The sequence below is a fragment of the Aristolochia californica genome, unplaced genomic scaffold (genome assembly GCF_029961685.1).
Source record: "Aristolochia californica isolate CCGP_79_NKW_82.1479 unplaced genomic scaffold, dmAriCali1.0.hap1 SCAF_13, whole genome shotgun sequence".
NCBI classification, from domain to species: Eukaryota; Viridiplantae; Streptophyta; class Magnoliopsida; order Piperales; family Aristolochiaceae; genus Aristolochia; species Aristolochia californica.
In genome coordinates this window covers 3,602,966-3,619,706 of record NW_027181804.1, presented here as the reverse complement: position 1 = coordinate 3,619,706, position 16,741 = coordinate 3,602,966, and the positions used below count along the sequence as shown (strand labels likewise).

The window sequence follows — 16,741 nt, the reverse complement described above, 5'->3', positions numbered from 1 at the left end:
TTATGAAAACTTGTGCAAAAAAAATAATATAAATCTACAATTTCACTCTGCATCTTCAGAGAGTCAAATTCGCCATTTTTTAGATACTCTCCTGAGTTTGCTACATACGACCTCTTTTGGTCCGAGCCCTTTAACAAAGAAGGCTCCTTGTTGAGTAAAAACAAATAAAACAAAGCCATAGAAGATGGTTTTACATTTACTACTCATTACAGGATGAAATGAAGGAGTAGGAGGGTATGGCCTGCCGCATTTCCTATGAAGACAACCACTACAAGTATGACAGAGATGATTCTTATTTCACTAAATTGTATGATTCAATTTCAGATGAAACTTTCTAAGGAATTTAATATACCTACTGTGCTTCTGAGTCTAACAAACAATAATCAATCAAAGTCTCTCTCTGCAACACATTGACGAGTTATACACCACCGTGAGCATCAACAAGTTCAGTTCCATGGATATGTAAGAAACAACTCATAAATAGCACAAACCTGCAACAGAATTTGGTCAATCTCTTGGTGAGAAGTTGGGGAATGTGTTTATGGGGTGGGTAGGCTTGGGGGATGTGTGTTTAGGGTTGAGTACGGGAGCCTAAGAGGTGACATGGACTCAGTTGAAATCTGATGAACCCAAACAAAAGAAAGGATCCACGGAATCCAATAGTTTATCTTATTAATCTAAGCAGCTCAAACAGAGAACTCGGTTCTTCTGACAGATAATCTGTCATTTCAATGCGGAAAGGGTCTCTTGGGTCCATCCGCTTCAGGATGTTCACAAGCTTCTTCACCATCTGGCATATTCCTGAATATCTGAAACCAAACATAATCGAATTACACACATAGAATCAATGCAAACCTTTTGCGATAATCCACCAAAAAAACGACAAGTGGCATCCAGACTCCCTTTTTGTAACCATCTAAGCCAGTGACATGGTAACGTCGCATAACAAAGGCTTCATGATTGACCCTTTTCTCTCTTCCATTCAAGAAAGTTAACCTTTTTCAGAAGCTTCTGCTCATGTAATTTCAGTTTCCTCATCGTGCCTACTCTCAGACAACCAAACTCAAGAGTAAGATAAGGGAGAACAAATGTAGCAGCAACTAAGCGTAAGTAAAATAATGGGGCATAAGAGATATATATGTATGTGTCTTTTATCTAAACGCATCGTCCTCTTCTCTAGCGGTTAAAACTTGCCCACCAAACAAATTGTTGAGATTTCTTCCCATATAGATATTCCTTTCCATAGAGATAAATATCTCGTAATCCTGAATCCGTATAATCATTGTAATCTCTCTCGATTCCTCCATGTATAGATTATTACGAAAATTAAAATCTTATTTTTTACTTAGTATTAGAGTGGGATAATTTTTTCTTCTCCTTCTAGTCGCTAAGAACTATTGAAACCATTTGTTCTAAAAGATCGACCTTTTAGAGAAGGTGCAACGTGAATGTTAAAGACAGGTAACGGGCCAATTCTAACACTCCCCCGCACGTGTGACGCCCACAAAACACCGACCCGTTCTGATACCATATTGAAACCATTTGCTCTAAAAGATCGACTTTTTAGAGAAGGCGCAATGTGCATATTAAAGACAGGCAATGAGCCAATTCCAACAAGAACAGAGCAGTAGCTCTCTGTTTCGCCATGATAAACACTGTTCAGTCGTACTCCCATATTCATCTCCTTCGTCGACGGAAGTTGCTGAAAAATAAATAAAAATAAAGCAGCAGCTCTCTATTTCCCTGTGAATAGTACCATTCAGCAGTGCTCCCGACTCATCTCCTTCGGGTTTGAATCTTGACCGGACCTTATATCAGTTTGATGTTAAAATTCATTTTTGCACGGAGATTTCCAAGAATAAGTATATATGAAATTACCTCATTGATGAATTATGCAAACCAAATGATGCAAATAAGTATATAAACTGAGGAAGTCCCTGTATGGTTTGAAGCAACCCCCGAGGGTATGGTTTGGAAGGTTCACCTATTTTATGAAGTCTATCGGATACAAACAAATCAACTCAGATTATATTCTCTTCCTGAAATCTAACAAGGAAGTAATCACAACTTTTACTGTGTATGTTGATGATATAATAGTAACTTCGAATGATCCAAAAGAAAATAAAGCATTGCAAAGTCATATTGCCAGAGAATTTAAAATGAAAAATCTTGGCTACTTAAAATAATTTATTGGTATTGAATTGTCAAGATTGAAGGAAATTTTTTTTTATCTCAACGAAAATATGCTTTGGACTTGTTGAAGGAAACTGGTATGACAACATGTAGTCCAACTAGAACTCCCATTGAAGAAAATCTAAAAATGGGAACACATTCAGATCAAGTCCCTACTAACAAAGAACGTTATCAAAAACTAGTCGTGAGGTTAATGTCATACCAGACCAGATTTAACTTATGTACTAAGTGTGGTTAGTCAATTTATGCACTATCCAAGTGAATAATATATGAATGTCATCAACCGTATCTTACGCTATTTGAAATAATCTCCAGGGAAAGGAATTTTATTAAAAAAAGGAGGTGGCTTGAAAATTGAAGGTTATACTGATGCCGATTGGGCTAGGTCAATAGAGGATCGATGATCTACATTTGGATACTTTACATTTATAGGTGAAAATTTGGTCACTTGGAGAAGTAAGAAACAAGAGGTGGTGGCTAGATCACCAACTAAAATCGAATACATGGGAATGGCCAAGGCAATATGTAAATTATTATGGATCAAGAATCTGACACAAGAACTACACATTGAGCAAACAAATCCTATGAAATTATACTGTGATAGTAAGGCAGCATGTGATATTGCCCACAACCCAGTCCAACATGATAGAACTAAACACGTTGAGGTTGATAGGTACTTTATAAAGGAAAAACTAGAAGTAAGAATCATTGAAGTCCCTCATGTTCTATCTCAAGATCAGCTTGTCGATGTGCTGACCAAGGCAGTGTCTTACTAAGCTTTTAAAAATTGTCTCGACAAATTGGCACTTTATCAAGGAAAAACTAGAAGCAAGAATCATTGAAGTCCCTCATATTTTGTCTCAAGATTAGCTTGTCGATGTGCTGACCAAGGCAGTGTTTTACTAAGCTTTTAACAATTGTCTCGACAAGTTGGGAATGAGTGGTATCTATGCACCAACTTGAGGGGGAGTGTTGAGATTTCTTTCCTTATACTGATAAATATTTTTCCCTTAGAGATTAATATCTTGTAATCCCTGTAATCGTGTAATCATTGTAATCTCTCTCAATTTTTCCATGTATAGATTATTACAATCTATAAATCGGTTATTTAAGCTAGACGAAGTGAATAACAATACAACGAAAATTAAAATCTTATTTTCGACTCAAATGGCAGATTTGGTGTCTTGATGCTAGAAACTTGCTGAGATAGGGAGTCAATACAAAGGGAGTTGGCTGTGAAGAGACGATTCAAGTGATGAAAACGTGGTAGGCGTAGCAAAGCCAACGCCAAAACTTTGGTTTTGCTAGAAAGTTTACCAAAGTAGACCGGAAATAGAACTAGGACGACCCAGTGCAGTTATTAAACTGGGTTTGAGTTCAATCCAACCATTGTAAAAAGGTCAAAATAAAAATAATTAGTTATATCATAAGAAATTTAAAGTAAACAAATATTATATACTAAATACAAAAAAGTGATATATTTTATATGATACCAAATTTATAAGCACATATTAGATATGCAAGAAAAGTGATATGCATGCAAGCACACTAAATTAGCAAGAAAATAGTAGGTTAGACAATATTAGCCACTTTTCTCTGTGTATAAAATTTGTTAGATATATAGGTCTCCATGGCTAATCAATATGAAAAGTCATTTGGTACGAACACATGTGAAACGACTATCTCAATCGTTCATGATTGGACGGCTGTGATAGTCGTTGATCGAACAGCTGAGATAGCCGTTGATCATGATCAAATAACTAAGATAGTGTTTCACATGTTTTACACCAAATGACTTTTCATATTGGATCAACACTCTATAGGTCCCACATTAACTATATGATCTTAAGTGGTCACTTCTATGAAATGATGATTGTATCCAATAAATATTTATTATCTTCTCTTTCTAGAACAATTTTTTTTCTATTTAAGAAATTTTTACTTTCTGTTTACCAAAGTAATTTTCTCTTGTTTTTGAAAGATGAAGTCTTGAAGGAGGAAACTGGTCAAATACACTTCACAACATATAAATAGTTCCTTCACCCATTAGAGCTACATTTTGACTTTAAAATCTTGTGTCAAACATTATACCAGAGCTATTGGTTCAACAAAAATTGAAGTAGGATAGGAGTCTGATAAATTGGCAATAGAATATGATTTGTATATGAATACATGGTTACTTGTTACCTGTTCTATGAGTTACCTATTACCATCCCTAACATCATATGATTGGGTGCACATTAACTCCACCAACTTCTAAGGTGTATGACCACTTTAATTGATCTCTTTATTGAAGACAATTAAGTAGTTTAATGGTAGATGTACAAAAAAGGTGAACCCAACTTTAATATGCTACTTGTGTACTATCTCACATCACATGCACATATTAAATATGTCCACACACTAGGACAATACTTAGGTTTGGACAATTTAACTCCCTTTTTTCTTTGTTCAACTCTAAAGCAGACATACATTAAATGTATAATCCCAAATTAAGTGCACATATCTTGTGTGTAAATTTTGTTAGGTATATATGTCACGGCATTAAATATAGGAGTGGGCATTTGGTTGAGTTTTAAGAGGAACTCGACCCAAAAACATCGGTTTGGGTTTGCAATTTCACCCCTTGGGTTGGCAGTAAATACTAGGTCGTCTGGTGGACGTACATGCACGGAGCAAACATAAAAAGCAACCTCCACGGCTGGCTTTCGCTGGCTGATGTACTCTTTATCTTACCCCGTACAATGCCTTTCTTTACAAAATTTCAGTTAAATTCATGTCGGCATTTGTGAACTTCCAATCTTCATTTTTGCGGCTACAAAAAATCGATGCAAAAAATCAGGTGAGGAAGCAGCTGCGAAAAGCGAATAAAACAATGTCTGAAACCTCTTAATTGGCAATCTTGACTTATATCCAAGAGATGATGAGAGAAAAGATAGATGAGAGAAAAGATAGAATCAAAGAGTTGATTAGTTTGGACTTGTGTGTGAGGGAGGATGTCGAAGGTTACATCATCAGATATGACAGAAATGAGAGGTGGGAGTATGGATTAGATGTGAGTGAATGAAAGGAATCGCATATTAAAAGACAAAAAAATTTATTTGGACAAAAACAGGAAGAAGAAAACAGGGTCGAGTTGACTTGGAGTCCTTGCGTCGACTCCAGAATTGAGAGATCGTGGATGAAGATTGCATCGGGAAACAAGTGGGAAGAAGAGTTAGCCGTGGCCAGTGATTATCAAGCTTTATCTGTCTCCACGATAATTTCCTGGGTAGATTCTGATTTTGAGAAGCAGCCAAGGGTGGTTACACAACACTGATCAACTCAGAGAACAAGAATTTACTGCTTGGAGAGGCTAATGATTGAGCTGCGTGCATGAAGCTCAATCACTAGTTCGTCCTTCTGTCTTTTTCCCAAGTTGCATTTTCACATCAATGGCGTTTTCAGAAGATCAAATAGTGCCAAGGGTTCAAAAAATTTTGAACATCCAAGGGCTGTATCAGATCATTTATATTCTTACCAAACATAATGAAGATCTTAACAGTACTGTTTTTCACTGCATGCAGGTTATTGGCCAGTCTTTGATTCTGCTTATTTGAAAAAAAAAAAAAAAAATACCATTGAAGGAGGTTCCTTAAGATCTTATCCTCAGCAGTGAAGCAGAAACCGCCACAACCAGCTGTTGCTCTAAAAGTGACTACATGGTCCAAAGTCTAGGCACGCACTTCGGAAGCAAGCTGAAATGAATGAACTGGTGTCTGACAGTGTCTATTTAGACAGGGAGAGAGCGAAAAGAGAAGGAGAGGTGCTGCAGACACAGAAAGCGATCATAGTGGACACAATTAAGAAGAAGTAGAAAGATTCTTTCTCCATTCCTCTGATGTTTTATTTCCTTCATTTCAACTAGCTTGGTCTCTCAAGGCGTGTTTAGAAAACACGCGACCGCTTGAGAAAAGATTTGTTTGCAATCGTCATCATCACCCATCTCGATCAAGAGCTACGGAGCGATAGGAATGAAAGCGGAACGTAGACAACACGATTTCAGTCATTCCCAGCTTTAAAAATTGCTGTTCTATGTCTGGGTTTGTAGAACTCCTATAGTATAAAGCACTCGTCATGGATGGAGATGAAGTAGCAACGAAGCGATATTGGTACGTACTAGATGAAGCTCATTTTGTTACTCAAAAATCGAAGAGAAAAGAATATACGTTCTTAGTTCGACTGACGCAGAGATATCTGTTTTAACGTTACAAGTATTTGATTTCCAAAAATGATTTTTCTTTCAGAAGGTGAATGATCTCCAGAAGGTGAAGAGAAGAAATTAAGGAGAAGACAAACCCAGTTACAGAATTGATATAACAAGCATGGCAGAATCAAAGGATACATTTGAAATTGAGAAGACCGACGTGGAAGATCTGGTGAGCTCACAAGAGGACTTCCTGAAGAACAGCCCGCCATGGTCAGAGCAGATTACAGTAAGGGGCCTCTTTGCAAGCATGGTGATCGGTGTCCTATACAGCATTATAGTGATGAAGCTCGTTCTCACCACTGGCCTAGTGCCTGCCCTGAACGTCTCAGCTGCTCTTCTGGCCTACGTTCTCCTCAGAACGTGGACTAGAATTCTAAACAAAATCGGATTTTCATCTCGGCCTTTCACCAAACAGGAAAATACTATAGTTCAGACCTGTGCTGTTGCGTGTTACAGTATTTCACAAGGAGGTCAGCAACTTTCCTGTTTCTTCATTGTTATTAAACGAAGCCCATGAAATTAAGAGATTTTTTTGCAGGTGGATTTGGTTCCTATCTGCTGGGGCTGAACAAGAAGACATATGAACTGGCCGGGGCGCACACTGACGGGAACTCACCTGGGAGCTATAAAGAGCCAGCGCTCGGTTGGATTACTGGTTTTCTTTTCGTTACTTGTTTTGTGGGACTTCTGGTTCTGGTTCCGCTCAGAAAGGTAACCAGAGAGAGAGAGAGAGAGAGAGAGTTTTTGCGTGCTAAGCTATATTTCCTTCATGGGTTTTGGTTCTTCTTTTCTTCAGGTCATGATAATTGACTACAAACTGACTTTCCCAAACGGCACTGCCACTGCTGTTCTCATCGAAGGCTTCCATACAAGCAAAGGCGATAAAATGGCCAAGTATTTTCCTCTTGTTCCGAAGTTCCCCACCTCTAGTGAGCTTTGTAGTCCCATGTCTTAGGAATCTATTGATTAATCATTTTGGATTGAAAAAAAGCTGAACAATTTGTTGGTCAGGGTGTTATGGTTCTTTTCTGTTTCAGCATATATCAACTCAGTAGAAATCGAGTCTAAAGAATCGAAGTGTTTGCAGGAAACAGGTTCGCGGGTTCACCAAGTTTTTCTCATATAGCTTCCTGTGGGGTTTCTTCAAATGGTTTTACTCTGGAGGAGAGAAATGTGGTTTCGCACAGTTCCCTACTTTCGGCTTGCAAGCTTGGAGGCAGACGTACTCCTCACCACACTATATTTTAAGTTTTCATATTTAACTATCCAGACTTGATAATCTGAGAGGTTGTGGTGTTTGCAGATTCTTCTTTGATTTCAATATGACTTACATAGGAGCAGGGATGATTTGTCCTCATATAGTGAATCTATCTCTGCTTTTTGGAGCTGTATTGTCATGGGGGATTTTGTGGCCTTTGATTCATCGAATGAAAGGAGAGTGGTACCCTGATAATCTGCCCGAAAACAATATGAAAAGTTTACAAGGCTACAAGGTTTGCAATTCTAGATCTTTCCCATTGTGAAGAAAAATTCAAAACAGAAAAAATGCGAAAGCAATAACTCAATCAGAAAATATTCTTCATCTTCGACAATTCTCTGGTTAATATTTCAAATTTACTGTGATTGACTTCCATTTTTGTCTGGCTCTTCAGGTTTTCATCCCCATTTCTATCCTTTTAGGAGATGGTCTTTACAATCTTTTCAAGATATTCTCAATCATCATTAAAAGCGTGCATCTAAAAGCCTCTGGGAGAGGCTTAAAACCAGGTACAATTTCGAACTTTGAAATTAATCTTCTTTTGTACTATGAAAAGCCTAAATGATGTTCGACAATAACTAGGGAGTAAGGTTATGGTAGTGTTAACACAGGATAACGATAACAAGGAACAGGTCTACTGTCATTTTGGAGAATTAGACTGAAAGAGCTTAACCAGGGGCTGTCAAGCAGGAAAAAGAACAAATCAAGTTTTCTTTTGTTCCAAGAAAAAAAATGGTCAAAAAGAAAATTTTAATGAAAATTTGGTTTAAAAAATAATTTTCTGTCATTCGATTTTCTTCCAGTAGCAAAGCAGTACCTTGACGTGCTAAATGTGGAAATTGGAAATATTATCGATCAGAATATCTGCAGTATGACTGCTTTTGTTTGAAACAAACTGAATTTAGGAGAACAGGTTTTGTTAATTCTTGCTTTAGATCCTTGCTATCTGAAAAATAAACTAAGCTTCAGTTTTCGTCACAGATCAGCAGAGTGAGAGCATTGATGATCTCCACAGAAATGAGACATTTATGAGGGATAGCATCCCTCTGTGGATAGCCTTTTCTGGCTATACTCTCTGCTCGGTTATTTCTGCAAACGTCATTCCTCGGATGTTTCCTCAGATAAGATGGTATTATGTGGTTCTAGCTTATATTTTTGCTCCTCCTCTTGCCTTCTGCAACGCATATGGGGCTGGCCTCACAGACATGAACCTGGCGTACAACTATGGGAAAATAGCACTCTTCATCCTAGCTGCTTGGGCAGGGAAAGACTCAGGTGTCGTAGCAGGTCTCGTTGGTTGTGGCGTGGTGAAGTCTATAGTCTCCATTTCAGCCGATTTAATGCACGACTTTAAGACAGGTTATCTCACTTTCTCGTCTCCTCGAGCGATGGTCATTAGCCAGGCCGTCGGGACAGCCATGGGATGTGTCGTAGCTCCTCTCTCCTTCTTCCTTTTCTACAAGGCCTTCGATGTGGGAAACCCAGACGGAGAATTCAAGGCCCCGTTTGCTTTGATCTACAGAAACATGGTAATTCTTGGCGTAGAAGGGTTTTCCGCTCTTCCAGATCATTGCTTGCAGCTCTGTTGTGGGTTCTTCTTCTTAGCTATCGGAACCGACCTGGTGAAAGATCTCTCCCCACCCAAGTACGGGAAGTGGATACCGCTACCCATGGCCGTGGCGGTGCCGTTTCTGGTTGGGGCTTACTTTGCCATAGATATGTTCGTGGGAACTGTGATAGTGTTTGTTTGGCAGAAGCTCAACAGTGATAGAGCCACTCTAATGGTTCCTGCAGTGGCTTCTGGTTTGATATGTGGGGAAGGATTATGGACCCTTCCTTCATCAATTCTTGCCCTGGCAAAGGTCAATCCTCCCATTTGCATGACGTTTCATTCTCATTAGTTCCGCTATGAAGAAGATGAGAGATAAGATTCGAGCAAATTGATGTTGGAAGTGACAGTCGGGTCTTTGAGTTTCATTTTCTCCAGCCTATTAAAGAAGGAAAAGCTGGCTTATATACAGGGAAAAAACACAAAGTAAGATTTGGTAATTAATACATTGAAAAGGATGGAGTTTTAGAAGTAGAGATGAATGACCAAGTTGCTTAGTTCAGGAAGATGCATGGAGGAATGGATGATTTAATGCTCATTGAATATACAAAATGAATGTCTGTATGCTACCTGCCTTTAATTATAAATATACTATGTCTACCTTCAAATATTCCAACAAGCCCATGAAACAACAACATAGCTGCAATGCTCAAATGTGGAATAATTGACTTGTTCAAACAAATGCAACACATAGAGTAGTTGCAAAGGAAAATTTCAAGCTTCAATCCAACCACCATAAGTTATCAAAATATGTAACCGATTGATTAGCAACTCAAACAATTATTTAAAGCAGATATTCGATATTTTTCATCAACATTTTGGTGAAGTTTACAAAAGTACAAAGTTTCCTTTCAAAACTTAATGGCTCTATTTTAAAGAGTTAGAGATTAGTTTTATATTGAAGAACAAATATGAGAGAATCTTACATGACTCTCATGTAAAGGTGTTTCATGAGAATAAGCTTTAACCAAGGAGGAATTTTAGTATTATCAGACTTCTACTTTGTTAGAGTCATTTAATTATTGTAGATCTTATCGTTCAAGAGTTGTAATTTGGGTGTAACTGAGATATGAGTAGTTTAACTTAATTTAAATTCTATGTATTCTCTCTCCTATAAATAAAGATCCAGTGTACTCAATTTACAACAACCAAGAAATTATTTTATTCTCCAAAAATTTAACAAAAAATCATAGCATGTTCTATGAGTTGGCTCAACCATTCCACAGAGACAAAGTGTTCCGTTTCTTATCTATCGTCTCTGTTAGTTTAGTTTTTGTTTTCTTTTCCCTTTAGTCTTCTTCTTTCCCAAAACCCATTTGTTTATTTGGATTTTGCATTATTATACTATATTTTCCATCTTTTATATTATATATTTACAAAAATATTTTTGAGTTTAATTTTCAACTTATTTTTTTTTGTCAATTGGAGTTTTTCTACTGAGAAATTGACATTTTAAGCAACAAAGGTCAGGCCATAGGAAGGATTCAAGTGACAACATAAAACTTCATTTTTAGACGTTTTGTACTATAAAGAACGAGAATTTATATAAAGAATTGTATCTCAAAAGAAAGTTCACGAGTCTATTTTCAAATCTAATTTTTTTTTCAACCCAATGTTTCTAAAAGAGATATTACTATTGAAAGATTTAAAGGTCATATTGGAAGCATGTTGCTTGCGAAAATCAAAATTTTAAGATTTTCAAAATATGTATTATATTCTTTGTGTAAGAATTTCATTTAGAAGTTGATTCCTGCAATGGTTGCACTTCATTCCGGAATTGAAGTCTAAGTGTTCCTATCATTTGAGAAGAAGAAATACAATCTACAATGAAGAATTTTACGTATCGTTTTGATCAAATTTTATGTGATCAAAATATCTATATCAGATGGACTACAATATGATTTTTTTTTAAGATGAAGAATTTTTTTATTGTAAGCTAAAGTTATAAATTCCAACTTGCAGAAAGTGTTGAATAACATGTATGGAAGAGTCTTACATGACTCTCACAACAAGAAGTTTCACATAGCCGAATTAATATGGAGTCTAAGAGGAGTCTCATGGGAATGTCTTATAAAAGAGTCTTATTTAAAAGTGTTTAATTGTCTTGGTATTTTATTTATGTTCAGTTGTTTAGTTGTTTTAAGACTTATCATTTAGTGTTTAAATTTGAGTGTATCTAGGATGGATAGTTTAATTGTAATATGATTCTGCTTGTTTTCTCAATTATAAATAGAAGTTCATTGTACTTAGTTATAAAAAGCCAATGAATTATTTTCCATTTTCAAAAATTCAACATTTATAAGACTATGTCAAAGATTATATGGGTCATGGGTCAACTTGGGGATGGAACAAGGATGCAAGGATGGAGCAGAGGTGGGATTAAAGAGTAGGAGAAAGAGACGGAGATGGAGAGAGTTCCAACACCATCTTGGGTTCTTTTGGAAACAGGTTCTAGGGGAGGTCTGTGAGATGGGAATGAGTTTTCAAAAACCTGACCCAAACTCAATCCATGCCCTCACCGTAACCTTGCTTTACCTTACCTTGTTATGCAATATTCTGGTCAAATTTTCACCCAAGTGGAATGAGATATGAAACAAATTCATAAGGTGAAATGGTGCCAAGATTTGCAGCACATCAAGCATAAAAATAATAAACTTTTTATTGTTAAATAATTATTATAGTTGGTCTAGTTTGTGTGGTGTTAACCACTTTGATAGTATATTTATTTTTAAACATATGCTAAGATTAACCATTGTATGATTTTAAATTATTTAAGAAAATAATTTGAAAGAAAATGTAAAAGATGATTATCTGTTTTTTTGTCATCACATTTGGTGACCAGTTGTATTGTTATAAGAAAAAAAATATTGAAACATTATTATTTAGTATTAGATTGACTTCTTATGGGGCATTCAAGCTCTTACTAGTTGTTGCACTTTCTTCATGTTTCAAATTTTTCGAAGTCACATGTGATCTCCCCTTCCGAGCCAAAGGAAGAACCAACTCCTTCGCACAAAAATCTCCCACTCTTATCTTTATCTCGCTTTGCCATCCTCTACCTGTCACTTTGCCATTTGTATGTTCTGACAATTCCACTCGTCCAGGCAACGAGAAGAAGAGACTTTCTTGGTGTCTTCCTCACTTCTCCCAACTAATCTTAGTAAAATGTAACATAATCTCCCTCCATTGTCTTTGCTTCCTCTTTCTCTCCCGAAAAATTTTCTCCCACAAAAACCCCTTTTCCCAAACACCCATATGATCACTCCAATAAGCTATAGTTAGACGCATCCCTTTTAGTTGACCCTTACAACTTCTCCTCTTTTAATGGAAAAAATATTTTTTTGAGAAGTTGTACGTAAATATTTTTCAGGGTGAGTAAAAAGTAGATCTCTAGTCTAACAAAGAAACAAGTGTTCTCCATGCATTTTGGATAGAGACTCTAATTTTGTTGGCTGCTTTGACTAAAGAAAGTCGACATCAGGATATGTCTTATCTGGATGGGTCATTTCTTAGAGAACTGCAAAATAATTTTTAATTGCTACTTCTACCACAAAAATAAAGTTTGTAGCATATTTTGTATATGATTGAGTAGTTTTATTTATGGGTTTGAAAATTTTGACACAATTTCTAAACCATTGAAGATTTACTGTGATAATTATGTTGCAATGTTTTTGGCCAAGAACAATAAAAACGGAAGTTGTAGCAAGGACATTGACATTAAATATTTAACTATTCGAGAACATGTCAAAACAAACAAAGTGAACACATCAACATTTGGTTGATGATTGTTGATCCATTGACAAAAGGTCTACTACAGATTGCTTATAAATGACATATTGAACATATGAAACTTAGTTCTACTGTGTAGTCTTTATGTGATTGAAATACCTTTTTGTTTGTATCACATTTTGTCAATTGGAAGTCTCTATTAATTTCATATTTGTCTTATCTTATTTAGTTGTTTATATGAAGTTTAGAGAATAACAATATAGGTTTAAATTTTAGTGATCTTGAATGAGCATTTGGAAGTTCATTCATAAAGATATAAAGGATTTATAAGAAATTTATAATAATTGTGAAAATCACAATTCATGCAATTTAAATTATTTTGTTTGGGTATAAATATATTATATCTATAAGAATTTTTTTGAGGATATATCAATATTGAATGTTACATATTAAGTATTTAATGAGTAAGTGTGAGAATATTAGACATGTCCCTTTTAGTTAACCCATTATTAGTTTGTTTTTTCTTTAGATGTAGGGATAGTTTCACGTATTAGTTACAACTTCTATTTTAATGGGAAAAAGACCGGGTTGGAGGGGGGGACGAGTTCAAGTGCACTGGAAAACAGTTTCCAGTGTTAGTACACCAAAATGAAAAATATAATCAAAACATGAGAACGAGTAACTTGTAATAATATACTTAAATAAAACATATATACCTAAACACCAAATTAACCAAAATAAGCATGATTATTATACTAATAAATAATTTAGTGTAAAATTAAAATATATTAATTAATTAAATAAAATATTATATTAATTAATGATTACAATTTATTATACATTAGTGACTTTGGGAGCTGCAGAAAATTGGAGTGAGTCTACAAGTTATATATCATTTTATTGACATGGCTATGGCCTATGGGTTCCGCTTCTTTTAGTTCTAATTTGGCCTATCAACCAACGACTATGGTAAGAATCAACAAGCCAACACATAGCAGCAATACAATATTCTTGAGAATTTGTCACGCTGGAGTATCTATTCTTTGGCTTCCGCTTTAAATTTTACGAAATTTGTGACATTTTTTTAGAAATTAAGCTCCACGATCATCTCCACCGAGCCGTACCGAACCTCAGTATTTCTCCTCTGCCAACTGCTGCAGCACTCTCGTTGCCTTTTCTTTTACACCCACAGGCATGTCGTCTCTGTTTGTGTGCTCATTCGTGACCCTGTTTTGGTTTGATTCAGATGAATTTTGCTCGCGGCAGGATGCTCTTGCAGCGGGTGGAGAGTTTGGGCTGCCGGAGGGGCGAACCTTCGCCCTGGTTCATCCGATCTCTTTTTTTACTCTGGGCTAGTTATTTGGCGAAGGAAGCGCACCATACAGGACGAGATTAACAAGCTAAAGAAGCAGGTGAAGCCTGCTGCCGCGCGCGGGGAGGGCGGAGCAGAGGCAGCCGCCCGGTCACCGGTTTCACCCGTTGAGTCTAAAATCAGGAGATTACGAAGGTAACCTTACCATCATGCGATCTCGTTTCCATCCAAACTTCAACTTTCTTCTGGGCATCGATTGTCAAATCAGATAATCAGTCCAAAGAAACCTGCATCACCCAAACAATCTGAAAACTTTGACGTTTATTTTGTTAGTCGAGATAGTGAATGTATCTCCGAGAAAACAAAATTGTCTCGACAACCCGGCCGCCGGCGCCACCGATAGTGGCTCCACCATTGAGTAAGGGGTCTGTCGCCTGGAGAGGACCACTGATTTCGTGGTCGAATTCAGGCTCCAGATTTGGGATGGAGGTTCTTCCACGACTTTATTCTCCTCTGTTTATCTTAATGTCTGAAAGAGCAAAGCTCCATAATAGAGAAGCCAGACTAGAACAAGAGCTAAAGAACCCAACTGCTGTAGTCCAGTTTTTTTTTTTTTTTTTGTTACGTTTATATATGGCATATCAGTATATACTATTCAAACGGCTATAAATATTCTCTGAGAAATGAACATCCAAGAAAACATTGTCTGAGGAAAAAAAAAAAAAGAGTACTCTGTGATTTATGTGCGGGGTTGAATAAATAAACCAAGAGATCGTATTATTAATCTATAAATATTTCCATTATATAACATGGTTCATTCGAATCTAGAAAATTTCCACAAAGCAATGGAGAAAACGAAGAGAGGAAGTCATTTCAATCGAGGAAACCTGTCTGTTGCCAAACAGCATTCCTCACACGACGCAGGTCCCTCCCCTTGAGCGTCCTCCCCACGCCTTCGAACACAGAAAACGTCGACTTATGCGACCTAGCCACTATCTCATGCGGCGGCAGCATCTCCTCCTCCATCTCCTCAACATCCTCCTTGACGAACCTCTGCTTAGCGGACAAGGGCTTTGGCCATACGGGGACATTCACCGGCGCCGACTGTAAAAACTTCCCCGACGCGGCCGACGAGCCGCTGAAATCATCCGATGCGTAACCAGAGCGCGGGATCGCAACGGGCGGGATTGTTCGCGCAGCCGTGGCGGCGGAGAGTGTGGGGTCAAGCGCTGGCTTCCTCTGCACGAGGGCGCGGCGGTCGTCAGATAAAGCGGCGGTGAGACCGAACTTATCGGGACGGAAGGGGTGGCGGGAGCCGGAGGAGGAGGAGGTGGAGGTGGAGAAACGGGACTGCGGAGGAGAAGCAGACAAATCGGAGGCCGAAGAGGCTCCGGACCAAACAATATCGCTCTCATCGAACTCGATAGGCTCTGGATCGGGTCCCGGGGGCTCCTGATTGAGGAATCCAAGAAACCGCACCGCCGGCGACGCAGGAGATGCGGAATTAGCGGCTTCCATGAGCGGAGGAGAGGACTAGACTGGGTGTAGTACTCAAAGAAGGAGGAGGTGTCAAGGGTGAGAGAGAGAGAGAGAGAGAGAGAGAGAGAGGGTTAGGGTTTTTTGTGATCGGAAACTCCTTTCCGGCGAGGAAGATCGGATCCAAGGAAAGGCATCGTCGACATGAGCGAAGGGCTTTTAGGGGAGGTGGTCCGCGTGGAGAATAGGAATCGGCGGGAGCGGCGGGAGGTGGTGATGGCGACACGTATCGTGATTTAATTGTTTCTTTGGCCTTCCATTGTGGCTCTCCAGAGAGGTGCTTGGTGAGTCACGCACACAGAAACGAGTGATTGAAAGAGCGAATACGGGGCAGGAGGCGTCAGATATGTAAGAGCTCCCATTCACGCCAGAACCATCCGTTCCATTAGAAAATAGAATCAAATCTGATTATATTATCATATGAGATTTGCCAATTCTATCAATATAATTGAAACCTTGATTAAATAAAGCGATGAGATTCCAATATAATATAAAACAAAAATGTACAATGATTGATGGGAGCAGAATTCTCAAGTTAGAGACAAAGAGGAAGAGTTGGAAACCTCCATTCATTAAGCTTTCAACTTACCTAATCACCCATCAAAATGTGTTGAAATAATTGGGGAGAGAAGGAGACCATGGGAAGCCAATGCCCTCTCACCTTAGGGAAGGAAACCAGTGTTAGGAATCACAGTGATGGTTTGTCCAATGTCATTAATGAACTCTGTTCTTGCATGTAGAATATTCTAGCTATAGATACGTACAAAAGCAAGCTTCCAATTAGTAATTATGCTGGTAGGCTCATCTCCCTTCAGTATCAAACATCATATAATATCATATCATGTTGTTTCAGCA

At 37.8% G+C, this 16,741-nt stretch overlaps 2 protein-coding genes across 2 annotated transcripts; one reads left to right on the top strand and one right to left on the bottom strand.

Moving 5' to 3' along the window:
* The first annotated feature begins 5,818 nt into the window (after positions 1–5,818).
* LOC137947893 (probable metal-nicotianamine transporter YSL9) lies at positions 5,819–9,879 on the top strand. Its single transcript, XM_068793720.1, has 8 exons — positions 5,819–6,344; positions 6,480–6,912; positions 6,981–7,153; positions 7,239–7,336; positions 7,530–7,664; positions 7,746–7,935; positions 8,095–8,209; positions 8,682–9,879. The coding sequence occupies exons 2-8, from the start codon at positions 6,558–6,560 to the stop codon at positions 9,599–9,601; spliced, it is 1,986 nt and encodes a 661-aa protein (XP_068649821.1). The 5' UTR covers positions 5,819–6,344; positions 6,480–6,557; the 3' UTR covers positions 9,602–9,879.
* Positions 9,880–15,101: 5,222 nt separating this feature from the next.
* On the bottom strand, positions 15,102–16,580 carry LOC137947897 (protein S40-7-like). Its single transcript, XM_068793731.1, has 2 exons — positions 16,476–16,580; positions 15,102–16,290 (listed from the first exon to the last, which is right to left on the bottom strand). The coding sequence occupies exon 2, from the start codon at positions 15,866–15,868 to the stop codon at positions 15,224–15,226; it is 645 nt and encodes a 214-aa protein (XP_068649832.1). The 5' UTR covers positions 15,869–16,290; positions 16,476–16,580; the 3' UTR covers positions 15,102–15,223.
* Between the last annotated feature and the right edge of the window lie 161 nt (positions 16,581–16,741).